The sequence below is a fragment of the Necator americanus genome, chromosome II (assembly GCF_031761385.1).
Source record: "Necator americanus strain Aroian chromosome II, whole genome shotgun sequence".
Lineage (NCBI taxonomy): Eukaryota > Metazoa > Nematoda > Chromadorea > Rhabditida > Ancylostomatidae > Necator > Necator americanus.
Genome location: NC_087372.1, coordinates 7,875,903 through 7,892,171, shown reverse-complemented (window position 1 = coordinate 7,892,171; position 16,269 = coordinate 7,875,903). Strand labels below are relative to the sequence as shown.

At 41.7% G+C, this 16,269-nt stretch overlaps 1 protein-coding gene across 4 annotated transcripts; it reads right to left on the bottom strand.

The window, feature by feature from the left end:
* Positions 1-287: 287 nt before the first annotated feature.
* Positions 288-15,168, bottom strand: RB195_017128 (uncharacterized protein; the record flags this gene model as incomplete). 4 transcript variants are annotated; one of them, XM_064183983.1, is made up of 17 exons in its annotated part: positions 288-2,084; positions 4,292-4,438; positions 4,509-4,643; positions 4,711-4,923; positions 5,372-5,428; positions 7,793-7,961; positions 8,026-8,183; positions 8,446-8,504; positions 8,560-8,691; positions 9,200-9,296; positions 9,476-9,595; positions 9,700-9,863; positions 9,919-10,018; positions 14,167-14,267; positions 14,336-14,439; positions 14,569-14,684; positions 14,968-15,117. In XM_064183983.1, 17 exons carry the CDS (start codon positions 15,115-15,117, stop codon positions 288-290), a joined length of 3,819 nt encoding a protein of 1,272 aa, XP_064039862.1. The 4 variants fall into 4 exon arrangements, with proteins under 4 accessions (XP_064039862.1, XP_064039864.1, XP_064039863.1 ...); XM_064183980.1 differs by lacking the exons at positions 288-2,084; positions 4,292-4,438; positions 4,509-4,643; positions 4,711-4,923; positions 5,372-5,428 and having other exon boundaries at positions 7,685-7,961; positions 14,968-15,168; XM_064183981.1 differs by lacking the exons at positions 288-2,084; positions 5,372-5,428; positions 7,793-7,961; ... (9 more) ...; positions 14,569-14,684; positions 14,968-15,117 and having other exon boundaries at positions 4,262-4,438; positions 4,711-4,920.
* Between the last annotated feature and the right edge of the window lie 1,101 nt (positions 15,169-16,269).

Sequence of the window (16,269 nt, the reverse complement as noted above, 5' to 3'; positions counted from 1 at the left end):
CCTAATGTAAATAGGTGAAAATTATAACTTCCACCTTCGATGCACCTGTTACATTGCCTATTCTAGGTTTAAATGTCTGCTAACTAAGGTAAGTTATTTCTAGATATATATGTTCTATGTTGTGACTTCTCTCTCATTTAAGTAGTCTTTATTTCTTGACATGTGGTAGCATGGAGTTGTTTTTGGCAGGAACGTTAATGATTCGTGGCTTTTACAACTCACGGCTAGCAAAATCCTCTCTGTTAACGCGTTCTTTATACTTACTTAGATACTTAGATGGCCCGTCTTCACTCGACGTGCGGGCCCCAGCATCTCTTCCACTCATTTCGTTCCCTCGCCATTGTCATCCAAGATGTTCTCAAGCTTCGTGAGTGACGTTGACGAGGTCCTTGAGCCGTATCTAGCTGAGCTCTCAGCTGGTCCATCCGTGCAGCGAACACGTCACTCCATCTCGTTGGCGGTCTCCCTCGGGGGCGTTTAGCGTCCCTTGGGATCCACTCTAGCGTTCTTTTAGTCCATCTATCGTCGATTCTTCTCATGATGTGACCGGCCCATCTATGTTTTGCTTTCGATACATATTCCGCTGGGTCGCGAAGACGGGACATTCCTCTTAAGTCGGAGCTACGAAGACCGGCAAGGTGTTGTGTGCGCCGGTTAAACTTCAGGAGACATCTCTCAAGGGCTCTGTGGGTAGTAAGTAGCTTCCTAGACGTGGCCGCGGTGTCTGCCCACGTCTCCGCTGCGTAACAGAGCGCTGGAAGGACTGTCGAGTCGAACAGATGGGCACGAAGATTATGGTCCGTCAGTTGGTCCGTAGCTTCCCTGACGGCTGCGAATGCTGCCCATGCTGCTCTCATTCTTCTATTCAGTTCTTCCTTCAAGTCGTTTTCCATGTTCATGGAACGTCCGAGGTATACGTATGACGGAGTTTCCACGATTTGGGAGCCTTCAAGTTGTACTCCTCCGTCCTCGCAGTGCGCGTTCTTCATGAACTGTGTCTTCTTTCTGTTTATTCGTAGTCCTATTCTCTTCCCTGCTTCGTTCAATTCGTTGAGCATCGTTTCTGCTTCATTGGTACTGCTCGAAAAGAGAACGATGTCGTCCGCGAAACGAAGGTTCGAAAGAAATCTTCCATCAACACGTATGCCCCTTTCTTCCCAGGATAGTGATTTCATTATCCATTGCAATGCAGCCGTGAACAGCTTCGGCGATATAGTATCGCCTTGTCGTACCCCCTTTCCAATGGGTATGGTGAGAGGGCGGTGGAAAAGCTGTATCCTAGTCGTGCATCGTTCGTAGCAATTGGCTAATGTCCTCACATACGACGCGTCCACACCTTGATCGACCAGCGCTGACAGTATTGCATTCGTTTCTACGCTGTCAAAGGCTTTCTCATAGTCGACGAAGGTTAGAACAAGGAGCAGGCGGTATTCCCGGCAAACCTCTATGACCCTCGACACGGTCTGGATGTGGTCCAAGCAGCTGAACCCTTGGCGGAATCCAGCTTGTTCTTGAGGCTGGGCTTCATCCAGCGTCCTAGATATGCGTGTGAGGATGATCTTGGTGAATACTTTGTATAACACGCTCAGCAAGCATATCGGACGGTAGTTCCGAAGGTCCTCTCGGTCACCTTTCTTATGGATAAGAACGGTTCGCGAGGTCTTCCACTGGTCTGGGATCCTTTCTTTCTGAAGATAGGATGTCATGTGCGCTGCTAAGATTACATGAAGCGGATGGCCACCAGCCCGAAGAAAGTCTGCTGAAATAAAATCAGGTCCGGGGGCTGTGCCAGGTTTCATGCTCTTGATAGCGACTCGTACTTCCGAAGGGAGAATCCGTGGTGGAGCTTCGCCAGTGGGGATGATTGGGCTTGACACAGGAGTTGATGAACGGAAAAGGTTCGAGTAGAACCTCTCCGTAATGATTTCCATCTCACGACGAGAAGATGTGCGAGTCCCGTCTTCGTTCAGCAAGGTTGCTAGCGGAATATTATATTCGCGGAGATCCCTGCGGCACTTCTTTAGACTCGTTCTTCTTTGTGCTGCTTCTAGAATCTTCTTCTGCCTGTACTTCAAAAGATCCTCCTGCAACGCTTTTCTGCAGCTAGTGTTTATGTTCTTTATGTAGTTGAAAATTGAGTTTCTTTTAGGAATTGTTGCCAGATGATTGCCACACGTTTCCACTGATGATATCTCTCCCCTTTAGAGATTGTATTCCTCCTTACTCTCCTTCTTCGTTGCTGAAATCATTCTATTTCTCCTTTAAACCGCGCTGAACTAATTTTCAAATAATCGCTTTTAATTATTGAATTGCCGAAGATAGGACTTTGAATTGCACGACTCCGAAATAAAGAGACTTTCAGTAGCGATAACCATGCATTTAACAAGTTTACACTCCTATAATACCCAAAATAAAGTATAAGGCAAAGCAGATGGAGTGAAAAGAAATATGGACGTAGATGGAGGTTTACGAAGCGTTGTAATACACAAAAATCACTATGAGTTTTGCGAAATCATTACTTCGAACGGTTCCAAATCACTATCCCAGCAAAGCAGTATTCTCTCCGAAAACCGCACCTTCGACTAGTCAATAATTGAAAGCGACTATCTGAAAAGCAACACAGCGACTATCTGAAAAGCAATTCAGAGGAGAAATGGAATGATTTTCACAACGAAAAAGGAGAGTAAGGTGGAATGCAGTCCCTAAAGGGGAGAGATAAGCATAATTGGAAATGTGTGGGACATATGGCTACAACTCGTGAAAGAAACCCAAATTTCAACTACATAAAGAATGTGTTAACAGATAGGGTTGTGCAAGCCGTGAGTTGTAGAAGCCATGAATCATTGACGTTCTTGCCAAAAACAACTTCACGCTAGCACATGTCAAGAAATAAAGACTACTTATATGAGAGAGAAGTCACAACATAGAACATATATATCTAGAAATAACTTACCTTAGTTAGCAGATATTTAAACCTAGAATAGGCAATGAAATAGGTGCATCAAAGGTGAAGTTATCACTTTCACCTATTTACCTCAGGTCGAATAGCTACGAGTGCCTTTTAACGCTAAAGGCCCTCACGCTTGTGAAAGGCCTCCGATTCGGCAGAAGTGGCAGTGGGCCAGCGCGCCGCGACGCGACCGCCCGCGCAGCCGTCTAAGTAGATTTAGATGGCACCGCAATTTGCTTTCTCTTCTCGGTTTTTTCTTATCTCTTTTGTTATTTTTGTGTTTGTATTTGCCTTTTTTTTGTATTTCTTTTCTTCCTGCGTCATCGTGCATATGTTTGTGGCTGTCCTTTTTCGTTTTTTCTTGCTATTTCGCTTTCTTTCTTCCTTTACCTTATGTATTATTGTCTGTCGGTTCTTATACTTACTTTTTGCCTCTTTTTTCGTCCTTGCACTTCTGTTTTTCATTGTTTCTGCCTTTCCTCCATCTGTTTCTTTCCAGGTACTCACGCCGCTCTCTCTCTGCCAGTTATTCTTTCTGTGTGATTCTATTTTGAAGGTAAGTAGTGCCACTTTATGATTGTTTCTAGTATTTTCACTGTGTTTATTGTTCTCTGTCTGTTCTTATGCCTTCCTCTTGCCTCTTTTCTCCTTTTTCTTTCCTATTTGTGATGTTGTTACAGAATTGTAATGACGTTGCTTCTCAAATAAATGTGCCTACGTTTATGAAATCAAACACCTGACATAGCAATAGCACAATACATAAATGATTTACAAATTTTCAATTTGCACATGAATTGTCATAAATCGCATTCTAATTTATTCTTCTAATAATAAGTCTGGTATCTCGACATTATCTTTCTGGCGTGGGCTTGTCCTTCTTCACGACAAACATGTGAATCTCATGCAAATTCGCCTAATCAACTTTTGGTTGATAATTAGAACTCGTTCAAGTCTGATTTTGTTGCTGTTGCAACTTTTGACGCAACTTTCTGTAACTACCGAATTTCTAGCAGCTTCTTGAGATGGAGACAAGTAGTGGTATTCCCTGTCCAATCGCTATGAAAAATCCAGAACCAGAAGTAGTCGATGCTGTTTTTGCAAGAATAAGGTCTTCAAAAGAACGATGGGAGAAGGAGAAGGACAGCAGGTGGGATAGAAAGAAAGCGAAACAAGAAAAATGCGTGATATTAGTTCTCACAGAAAGAAAAAATAACAAGAGTAGACAAGACAAATTTTATTACTTATTCACAGTTATATACCCATTATTCATTATCTCGAGATCATCCTATCACACATTATAAGCACCAGATATCACATGTTACATTCTGTATTCTGTAGAACCTCTTCGACTACTACTTGTGTAGGCTGGGGCTCGTCTGTCATCGGAAACTTCAAGTCTCGATCCCTCCACACTTTGCCATTATAATGGTGGGACAGGCAAGAATTCAAAAATGTCGATATATCATCTTCGCCGAGGACGAAGCTATCCTGTCAAATTGCTTATTGTGAACTATGAAACGATATTGTTTATGAGACCGAATAGCTAACAAAACCTCACATCGAAACCACTCAAAACACCTTGCAGATTCGTAAGCAGCTGCTGTGGAATATCGCAGCTAAGTACATAATACACGCCTTCTGAGCAGTACAAAATCCCTCCGGAAGACGTTACCTCAGTTGTCATAGGTTGTCCCTGTATAAATAACTCATACTATTGTTAATAACTTCATGTAGGAAGACATTTAGGCATCTGAACTTACGACTTCGATAAAATGTACGTCGCAAAGTCTTCTCATTTTTTTCTTTCTTTTTATATCCATGTATAAGACTTTCAATTCCTCTGGAGAAGCGCCACAGAATAACACCATTGCAGACAGCAGAACTGCGACCTGCCCAATCACTGAGGAGAACACTCGCATATAAGCCTCGGGCAAGCTCATATGGCAAATACAGCATTTACGTCTAGCCATTGTCTGAAGTTACTGAATTTCGCTTTTCGTCTGGAAGGAGAGAACAATCTGCGACGTTGACATTGATTGATTGCAATTAAAAGATTATAAATCACAATGAATTTTCAAGGGCATCAAGCTTCAAACTTGATGCTATAAAGGAAGGAAATGTAAATCTATGTATGTATATGTGTGTTTTATGTGGACTGAAAACTGTATGTGTTCATATATGTATGAATGGGAGTATGCGGATCTTGTATTCGGCAAACGCATATAACTGTCTACATGTCAGGTGTTTGATTTCATAAACGTAGGCACATTTATTTGAGAAGCAACGTCATTACAATTCTGTAACAACATCACAAATAGGAAAGAAAAAGGAGAAAAGAGGCAAGAGGAAGGCATAAGAACAGACAGAGAACAATAAACACAGTGAAAATACTAGAAACAATCATAAAGTGGCACTACTTACCTTCAAAATAGAATCACACAGAAAGAATAACTGGCAGAGAGAGAGCGGCGTGAGTACCTGGAAAGAAACAGATGGAGGAAAGGCAGAAACAATGAAAAACAAAAGTGCAAGGACGAAAAAGGAGAAAAGAGGCAAGAGGAAGGCATAAGAACAGACAGAGAACAATAAACACAGTGAAAATACTAGTGCAAGGACGAAAAAAGAGGCAAAAAGTAAGTATAAGAACCGACAGACAATAATACATAAGGTAAAGGAAGAAAGAAAGCGAAATAGCAAGAAAAAACGAAAAAGGACAGCCACAAACATATGCACGATGACGCAGGAAGAAAAGAAATACAAAAAAGGCAAATACAAACACAAAAATAACAAAAGAGATAAGAAAAAACCGAGAAGAGAAAGCAAATTGCCCATGAGGGCGTCATAAAGAGCCACGATGAGTCACGGGCAGATGGGCGGAGCGCAACAGTGGCGCGTTGCTTGTTCGCGTCGTTCGAATAGGCATTTTGGAGGCCGGTTTTTGGGGTGATTTAGCGCGAGATGAGCGGAGCCACCCACTTTTTCGGGGTCTCCCACCTCGATTACCTATACTACATCCCATATCTCTACCACTCCAAATTCGTGGGGTGATGCCTTTAAGTTCCACCAATCCTACTGTCACTCACGAGAAGAGCCAATCACCATCCAACTTGAGAGTTTTTCCCTCTGGATTTTGCATCTCGAGAAGGTTTCACTCAAAGTTCACAGTCGTCTGTGATGTTTCTAATGCAATAACATGGCCAAATTTGATCCTACGAAAGTAAGGAAAACATAAAGCTGGCAGGGTAGCAGATGCTAAAGAGTGAATTTCGTAGAAAATGAAGAAGGGATACTGGAATATTTCTAGAAGTATCAGAGTATTAGAATGTAAATTGAAGGTAAAATCTTTAGTTAAGAGAACAAATAGTACAGTGTTATTCGTTGATCTCACGAGACGAGCCAATCACCATCCAGCGTGAGAGTTTTTCCCTCTGGATTTTGCATCTCGAGAAGGTTTCACTCAAAGTTTTCAAGTGATGTCGGAAAAAGTTCTTTTTTAATATCGTTGTGCCAAAGTGTTTCACTTTGTTGTATTAGTATAGTCGTGTCGAAACGACATGAACTCGGTGCGATGGAGCGTAATGGTTGGAATCGAGGTGGGACAATCGCGAAGTGCAGCGATGAACGGTGGTGGCAAGTCCTCAATTGATTCTAACCAGTACGCTCTACCGCAACAGCTTAGGCAACTGTCGTTTCATGCGGTTTTGACTCTAAGCTCCATATAAGTCCATACTCAACAAATCGATACTCCAAAACACAGCATAAAGTCGGTACAATGATGACTGTCCATCGGATTTGTGTCTGTAAGGTGCTTGCGGAGATACCGTGCCCCTCATACTTTATTAGACTATTAGTAGCGGAAGGAATCAATCGAACGGGAACAAACAGTAGCTCATTGTTTTATCAGTCCAAATTAACTAATTAACTAAAAGGTAAAGTAAGAATTCAAATAACAAAATGAGAGTCTCAATAAAATAAAATCTCAATAAAAAGTTAAGGAACGAACAAAAATATCCAAGTATTTTAAAGGCATCACCCAATGAATCTGGTGTGGTACGGGTTTCAGGTGGATTACGACCTATAGATTGTGGGGAAGAGATTGTAGATTGTGGGGAAGAGGGTGATTCCGTTTATTCTCCCTTTATCAATGTAAACGGACGACCGGAACGCTGTGTCTCACGAAGGCTTCTGTTGCAATGTGCAAAGTTTGCGCGCCGCCCCGCCTGCGATTTGTACGAATGGGTTTCCGACGAATCGCAAGAGGGGAGGGGGGCAAAGGAGGCGCGCTGCAATGGAGGACTTCGCAAGAAACAGCGTTCCGCGGTCGTCCGTTTACAATGATACAGGGAAAGATAAACAGAATCACCCTCTTGCCCACAATCTACAAACCCCTATAGGCATAATCCACCTTAAACCCTTACTATCCCAGATTCGTGGGGTGATACCTTTAAACTCCAACCGTAGTGCTATCTAAATCCACTCATAATTTAACGCTGCTGTTCTTCATCCTTGTGAATTTGAAGAGTGATAATTAATCACTGTTGCAAGTTCAAAGTTATTCGTTAATACTACGTAAGCGAACAGGATCGTGAGATTGGTGAGCATGAGATAGGAGCAACGCAATAGTCTAATGTCTGATGTTAACTGCTACGCAACGCAGTAAGTCATTATCCTTGCCAGCCACTTCTTCACATCTTCCTCGACGCCACTAGTGACATGATAAAATAGAGAAGAACTTTAATTAGATTTTAACTTGATAATTCTCACACTAGAAAACACTTGCTTCAGAGACCATAACGTTAAAAATGCAATACTAGATGCTAAGCCAACAACAAATGCTATAACATCTAAACAGTAGTACTGCATGAAATTCAGATTTCTGGAGTGCAGCAATAGATGATCCATTTTGCCGTGTTCTATAATAGCTCTCGTCCATTTGGCAATATCATCGCGATATTGTTGTGGTCGTCCGACGAGCTGTGCTGCGACAAATTCAGATTCCCGAGTAATTTTTCTGCAATTTCATGTTTTGCGGTTAGGTTATCTGGAGACTGAAGAAACTCCCGCATTCTACTCACTTGTTCCCTAATGTTGTTTTGATTGCTTCCGTTAATGTTCTCTTATTAAGGTGGTTCCTTTCAACGATTGTTCCGAGTCCTCTTCGTTGAATGTTCTTAGAATTAAACTGCTGGTCACCAAATAGTGGGATAACAATCATACTTTTTGCACAAAACATCTGAAAGAAAGTGGATATTACAAGACTGGTATGGTCAACATTTCAGTAGAATTATTTTGCTGCTCTGTTCAGGAAGACACGAGTGAGAACGAGAAATACACATATCTTCCTCAAGCTACGAAGTGAAATGTTCGCTCCATCGGTCTAATGAAATCAAAGACGTTATTAGGAAGGAAAAAAATGAGAACTTTTCAATTTGCTGATGAAAAAAGCTTAAGAAACATTAAAATCGATCAAGAGGATAATCTCCCTAAAAACTTACAGCTTCCAACATTGAATTCATGCCGCCATGTGTGATAAACAACGAGAGTCGTCTGTCAGCTGCAATTTTCACCATCGCAGTCTTACCAACAATGTGAAGAAAACTTATAGTTACCCAGCAAGTCAAACTGTGGGACCCATTTCAAGTAATGAATGTTTGGTTGGGTTTCGAACGAAGCAATGTCGTCACCTTCGTATTTCCAGATGAATGTTACATCAGGAAATGAAGCGAATGTACTAATGATATCTGAAATAGCAGCAGAAAAGTAAGAGATTGAAGAGTAAAATGCGAAAAAGAAAGAAGGCATTTTCAACTACAGGAATCGTATTAAAAACGAGGAAAATGTGCTAAGAATATTCTCAGTAACAAAGAAATGACACGTAGAAGAAAGGTAACATTTATATAACAGCGGTGTCTTACCAGCTTGCTGAGTGGTGATACTGTAATTTATCATTCAAAACTCACTAGAACGAAATTTGCTTTTTTTTCACATAATGGGGCTTCTTCTGAAATGTTTGTGTACAAGAAAAAAAGTCGTGAAGCACGACTATGATGTGCGCGATGAATTGTGTCCGAATTTTATGAAGACGACTACATACCGTTTTTTCGTGGGACTTTCTTTCTGCAGCGTTACACTTCTACCGCGGAAGTTTTCAAGAACAACGAGATATTCGACAATATATTTTGTTATCGCAGTAAAAAGCATGTTTTCGAAGTCTTGCCGAAACGAAAAATATTTGCAGAAATAACCAACCATTCTTAATACTTCTCGGCATGTCCTTAGATTGTGCTAGTGATCCCAACGAGAAAAATACAGTCGCATTCCTTTCGTTGAGTATGTTTTCTAAATCCTAAAGAAGAATGACTTTTAATGGGAAAAATGTCTCAAATATCGAGAACAAAGAAGTACAATTACATCAAACAACTACTACAATTAACTATGTAAATAGACTAATAAAAGTTCTTCACTAGGATCGCAATGTTTGAAATTTTCAGAGAAACAAATATGCATCCCAAATCACAACCATACCTTTGTTAGTGGTTTCGTGGGGTACAAGGTTGAACCGCCAACATATCGTATCATATTCGTCGTCGGACGTGCACTTTCCGCGAACTCATTTACGTTCGTCATTATCAACGCTGTTTTCCTCTTAACAAATGCAAGAGCATAAAAACAGAATGATAAGTCGACCAAATGGCACATAAGAAAATCGGAGTTAGCAAAGAATAAAAATTTATAGAGTTGTAACTTACGTTGTTAATTTCTGCGATTGTTGGGAATCCTGGGTATTTTGCATTGAACACCTCCCAAAACATTTGCTCCCAACGTCGCATTTCGGACTTCATTTGGATATGTACCTTCAGATTCGTTAATCTTTCCATGAAAGTCATATCGTCAGAGTATGGAGTAAGAGGATCTAAAATATCAACAAGTGGAACTCGTATTATTGTTGGGAATAAGCGTAACGCTACCGGGAACAAAACTGGGAACTTCGGACATTCCTGCTATCTCGTACAGGCGTGGTAACATACCCAACGCGGATACCATCACCACATTCTCAATTCCGAGCACCTGTAATTGCAGAGTTATCTCATATTTCCACATTCACTTCCAAAGTATAGAGTAATATTGTTACTCTGGTAAAGCTTCGAAGTTTTAGTCAGGTGAAAGCGGTGAAAACGACCTAGAGTCTCATGCGATTGCGTCGGATGCTGCGCTATTTGTAAAAAAAGTGGAAGCCTTCGTTGCAGCAATTAGACTGTGGAGATGAGGAAATCATCTCTATAGCAGTCGTTTACTCGAGCGCCGCAGTTTTGACGCGGCTGCTTGGTTTTTGACCCGACTATAGTGAGGTTTAAAATGACATGAAGCATGGTGCACTTGCGTAAGCGGCTGGGCCCGAAGTGGTGCTCCAGTACGTACTGTTTAGAATCTAAGAAGGATCCTCGCTGACACCATTTCCCGCAGTGGTTCGTGATGATCTCACATAGATTCCAGCAGCTATTACCACCACACCGCTTCCAACTGCACCGTCCTTCATCTCGCTTTGACCTTACTACACATCGGATCAATATGATTCCGATGTTTAGGGTTTGCTATAACTTCCGAGACTCATGTGACCCTCATAAAAGGGCTAATTCTTGCTTGTAAATTACTAATGGTGGGCTCACAAGCAGTTTGATAAATTTGTGCACAAAAAAACTTACTACATGTTCAAACATAAAATGTAGTGTCTTTGGCCTTTGACTAGGATTGAGCTACTGCGACTGCAATGTGACTGCATCGTATGTATCTCTTTTTATTCAAGGTGATCAGATAAAAATTCTAGCTAACTGTTCAGTTTTTATTGCTTGACTTGACTCACTTGACTCAATCGGTGGGCTGATGGCATCGCCTGACGCTATTACCCGCATCTTCGCCGAGGTGTGCCATCTTCGAACATGGCTCTGCCCAACCTTCTCGATCTTTTGCGAGAGTTTGGACAGAATGGATCCATTTGTCGCTAATCCATATCCTGTGAAACCTTGGATCTCGCCTGAACTACTCATCCACGCCCAGGTCCTCTTTCACCACCTCAGTCCAGAACTTCCGTCTTTGGCCAGGTGGCCTCTTCCAGCTTGAGCCCATCAAGCTCATCAGAACTTGTTGAACAAAGCGCTCTGCCGGTCTTCTTAACATATGACCAAAGAAGCGAAGACAATTTTCTGTGGCCACTCTCGATGACGGTGCAAGATCTTGACATCTTCCAGGTGTCATCCGCCACTCCTGTACACCACATTGATTCCCGCATAAAGATCTTCACTGTGGCTTATCCTAGGCCAAAAGTAGCCTAGGAGCCGTCTAAACAGCTTTCTTTCTGTGCAATCCTCTCCATCACCGTAGACGGTGCCGCCCAAGTCTCCGATTAGTACATCATGATGGGGCGAATTGCAGATTGCAGAGTAGCAGCAGGACTTCGTTTGCGATGGGGTCAACGAAAGACATTTCGTTAAGAAGTTGAATGCCGAATTAGGTTTAGCGCATCTTTGGTGAATATCTTTCTCGTAGCTGGTGTTGTTCCTTAGCATACAGAACTCATCGACGGTTCGATCGATTGTCCGTCCTTCCTGATTTCCGTTTGGGGTCTCTAAGAGACTCATATCTGCTTGCACTTATCGCGGCGTAGTTGTAGTCCATAGGCTGCAGCTAGCTTTTATACAAGGTTGACGACATGTTGAAGTTTTGCGCTGCTTTCTGTGAATACAACAACATAATCTGCGTATTCGAGATCGACGTTGTACATCCGGATGGTGTTCGAACTGCATCAATTGTTCGTTGATTTATGTCATCAAGCAAGCCAACAAACTTTCCTGGCACTCCATCGGAGCGGAGCGCATTGAGAAGATTGCCTTGATGAGGAGAGTCGTAAGCGACTAGAAAGGCTAATTGTATTGGCTTCGAGTACCGCTGTCAGATTTCAGTCACTGTCATAACATTGAACACCTGGTCAATCGTAGATCTTCGGGAAAGAAAGCCAGCTTGTTCGTCGCGCGTTGTTTCTTTGCGACGCAATAATAATAATAATAAGAATAATAAATAATAATAATATGTCGGCCCAGGATTATCCTCCCCAAAACGGAGAGGAATTATGATAGCGTGTCTCCACGAGTCAGGTATCCTTTCATTCATCCATATTAAGCAGATGACCTCTGTCATCTCACGAATCCCAATGGAGGAGGATATTTCGGCATTTCCGCGCTAATTCCGTCTCCACTGGATTTTCCATTTCTCATCCTCTGGATACAGATCATGAACCTCCGGCTCGGTTGGTGGTTGCTTGTTAACCGCATACGTCGGTCTATGAACGTGCTTGAAATCAGGAGCTGAAGGCGCTTGCCGGTTCAGCAAGGTCTTGAAGTGCTCCCTCTAAATTGAAGGTGTTGCTTCTCCGGCAGCTACTCTACTAGCAGTGTTGAGGACTGGAGAACATCTTTCCATCTTTGCACTATGCTACTTTAGTAAAGCATAGGCTTTCCGCGGGTTCTTGTCCTCCCACGCCTCTTCAAACACCCTCACCATTGACGTCCACCCGTTATAGCAGTCTTGCTGCGTTATAACAGTTGACGACGCAACATTCTTCTTAGACGCTTTTTCTGGTTGAAATCACCAGTGCTACGAGCGACACATACAGAATTGTACGTGGATTTTGTCTTGATGCAGAAGCAAACTCCATCCGCGGTGTTTACATCGAATGTGTTTCCTTTGCTGCGTTCTGGATGCACTTTGTGAAGGAACCTTCATCGCAAAACTTCTTCCTGGTTCGTACTCGAACATAAATAGATACACGTTGGCAAGATTTTGTTTTGCATTTCTCATCTTTCAGACCTGTCATGTCAAATTTCGGTTGAAGAGGAATTCCTCGGTTTCTCTTGTGGAACTCTATTTTGAAGCTGAGAAGAACTTGACGGTGGCGACGCCCCACATGGCTCTAGATTCTCGGATATCTAGCTAAGGAATGTTTCTTTCAAAACGTAGTCGAGCTAAAGTATGAGAGTTTTCATCTTCCGCCTGCGCTGTCCTTTAGGGGTTAAAAAGGTTGACCCCTGCCACGTGAGCTGATTGCTTTGATGGTTCCTCTTAAACGTGGAAGGGATGATCGTCTGTTCACATAAGTCGACCAGAAGACGGCCACTGTTATCCGACGTACGCTCCGCTGGATAATTCCATTGTCTACCACTTTGGATTGTTGTTCAACTCCCATCTTCGCACTTGCGTCGATTCCAACAATGTCCACTAGGTGTGTGGGTTTAAGATGCAGAGTTTACGTCCGCTGCGATCCCGCAGTCGTACAAAGAAGCATCTAGGCGACATTGGGCCAAATTTCTCCACCAAGTTGTTACAGTCGTTCCTCAAAGCTATCGCACAACCACCTACCTTCCTTTCATCAACATCCCCGTAGTATAGTGTAGGTGTAGTTTTCGATGCAGATGACGGGCAGATTTCTGACCTTTCACGCAATTGACCTTTCAGGTTATGGGCTTCGGCGATGTCCCGGACGACAGCACCTTTTTGCAAAGTATGGGAATCTTCCGCCATGTAGTAGTGGATGTTATATAGCTTGTACGTTCCCAAAGTATACACTAGAACATCTGATTGCGTTTAGTTAAAGCAGATCCATCACATGCTGGTAGCAATCTTACTCGTATGCGGGGTTCCTTTGATTGCTGAAACTTATATTCAATATAGTTTCTTTCACCAGTTTGTCCCGAGTTTCATATCTTTTGACGATAGAGTCCATTCTTCTGTTTCCAATAGTTCCAAGGAAATTTCTATGCTCACAGCTGATGACTATGCATATTCTCAAGGGATGGGTAGTTGTTTGCCTCGCAACTGTGGTCAGAGTTGGGGTAGAAGAGAAGGAGCCGAACGTCTTAAACAAGTTCTATTTTTCTGAAGATCTATCTGACAATTTTGGGTCACTTCTCTTTTTTCTGGCGCCACATTCCGCCTTGCCGCAGCGAAGCGGAAGGGAGTCAATTGTCTGGTGCAAGTCACGCCTTTCTCAATCATCGCGTGCACAACAGAATAGTAAGATCATGTAAGATTTCATCAGTTGAATCACTTTTTATTTGCAGATAAAATGTGGTTTTAAACGGGTTAAGTCTGCTTCACTGCCTAGACTTTATGGCACATACTGAAAGTTCAGTAAGACAGTGTGCGAGAAATGATACCGAATTCACCTCAAAGAATCCTGGGGCGCACAAATCAAAGCTTTCGGAGAAAGCTATGTCGAATTTCGAATCATTCAGCTTGGATATCATTTCTTGATCCTTGAGTAGTTCTGTAAAACAACTAAATCTTGATGACGTTTGTTACCAACTACTATAATTACGTAGTACCATGACTAGCCTTTACAATATTTGATGCTTTGCTCATAGATAGTATCTTGGTCTTCCCATTTGAAACAGAGACTATCACAGGGTGGAGAATCCCATAACGAAGGTCGTTTGATACTTAAATTTTAAATTAGTGCAACCATATTTTCATAGGATGGAATCACAAATCAATTCTGAGGACACTCAGCACTTAATTATTCGAACAAGTTTAAAAGAACTACTGTAGAATCATGACATTGAACTGACTCTAATTTCAGCCAATCATTTGTATCAAGAACGTCTGGTTCGTAGGAGATGGTTCTTGCTGATAGACGGTTGCCAAAAGTTTTGATGTGTGGATCCATAACTGGATGGAAGATTGTCTAAACAAGTTAATATAAGCAATTATCTTAAGTTCATTGCATGTATTTGAAATCAAATCGTTTGCAGCTCGGTCCTCGGTGAAGTCCACAAATTCAGCTTCTAATTCTCCCAGTAATGGTGCCTGGCCCAGAAAAGGTGAATTCATAAATGAATACACTTTTTCTGGTCTAGACGCCATTACTAGGGAATAAACGCTGGGCCAGAAAAGATGGATTCATTTAAGAATTTCACATAACATTAACTTCAGTAGATAAAAAACTAGAAGAAGGTAAGAGTACATACCACATTATGACCATCTTGAGTCAGCACATCGGCTATGTTCCCCAAAAACTTAACATGACTGTAGCCGATAGTTGGATTCCAGATTAATATATTGGAAGTGTATACCCGATTCTGCAGCAATAGTAGGTAGGTGATGACTTCGTAGCGCATCCTTAACGACTGTCCATACAGATAACAGAAGCACAAAAGAATACTGAACATAAAACCAAACCAATATCGTCAAAAACTCACAAATGTTAGTCTTTAGTCAGACTAATCAAAATATATAGTGATAATACGTTCCTTCTTTTCTATGCACTCTACTTGTTTTCCACTATTCCTCATTCCTCTTAGACGCCACTAATCACTGTAAATGCTATGAAATGATAAGACCGCACACAAACTACACTATTGCACAATTTTTAAGTACTCTATAATCGCACAGATAAGTACGCTTCCATTCTTGCGGAAGGACGCGTGCGTTTTTTTGTAACCACGCCTTTTTTCCTTTACAATGCTATTCTAGCGAGTTTTTTTTTTTTACATTTTAAACCACAAGACATTATGACAAAAACGATTAAGTTAAACAATTCACTGATGGCGATGGTGATACTGATAGCGCTTACTTTGTCAAACGGACTTATCTATGGGACTTCGAAATAGTCTTTAAATTGGATTAAAAAAATGGTACTTCATTCCAAGATAATTAACTATTATGATATTCTAAGATAACAAAGAGGTCGAGTTTTTTTTGTATTAATCACAACCTTTTATATCGGATCGCTACAGAAAATCCCATGGTGAAGTGAGTAAGAGTGTCTTTTCAGCTCTGAACAAAGGGCAAGTTACAGGAAATACCTGGCTTATTCCTCTGATGCCTTTGTTAATCGCATGTCGCTAAGGAACTGAGACTTTGTCATGATAACTGAAAGTACTTACAAGAATACCATGAAGTGGAACTGAGATGATTCCGAAAAAAAATCTGAAAATGAAGGTGGTGGCAGAAAATTATGACAAACAACAGACTTTGATGTCAAATGCGATTACTACCGTGATAGATGGATCGCACAAAGATGACTCCATGATTCTACATTAGTATAGTGCAGTGAGATGATAAAGGAATATGAATAATTGCAAAGATATAAGAGACGGAATGGGTATGACCAGCGCCCTAAAGTCACTACACTCAACAAGCGCCGTTACCGCTGAGTACTGTGGTTGTTTAGAACAAAATAAGAAGCAGTGTTGAAACAGAACAAAGATTATTAGAGAACAAAGTCAGACAGTTCCGCGCACTTAGGGTTTACTGTGGATTCATCTTAA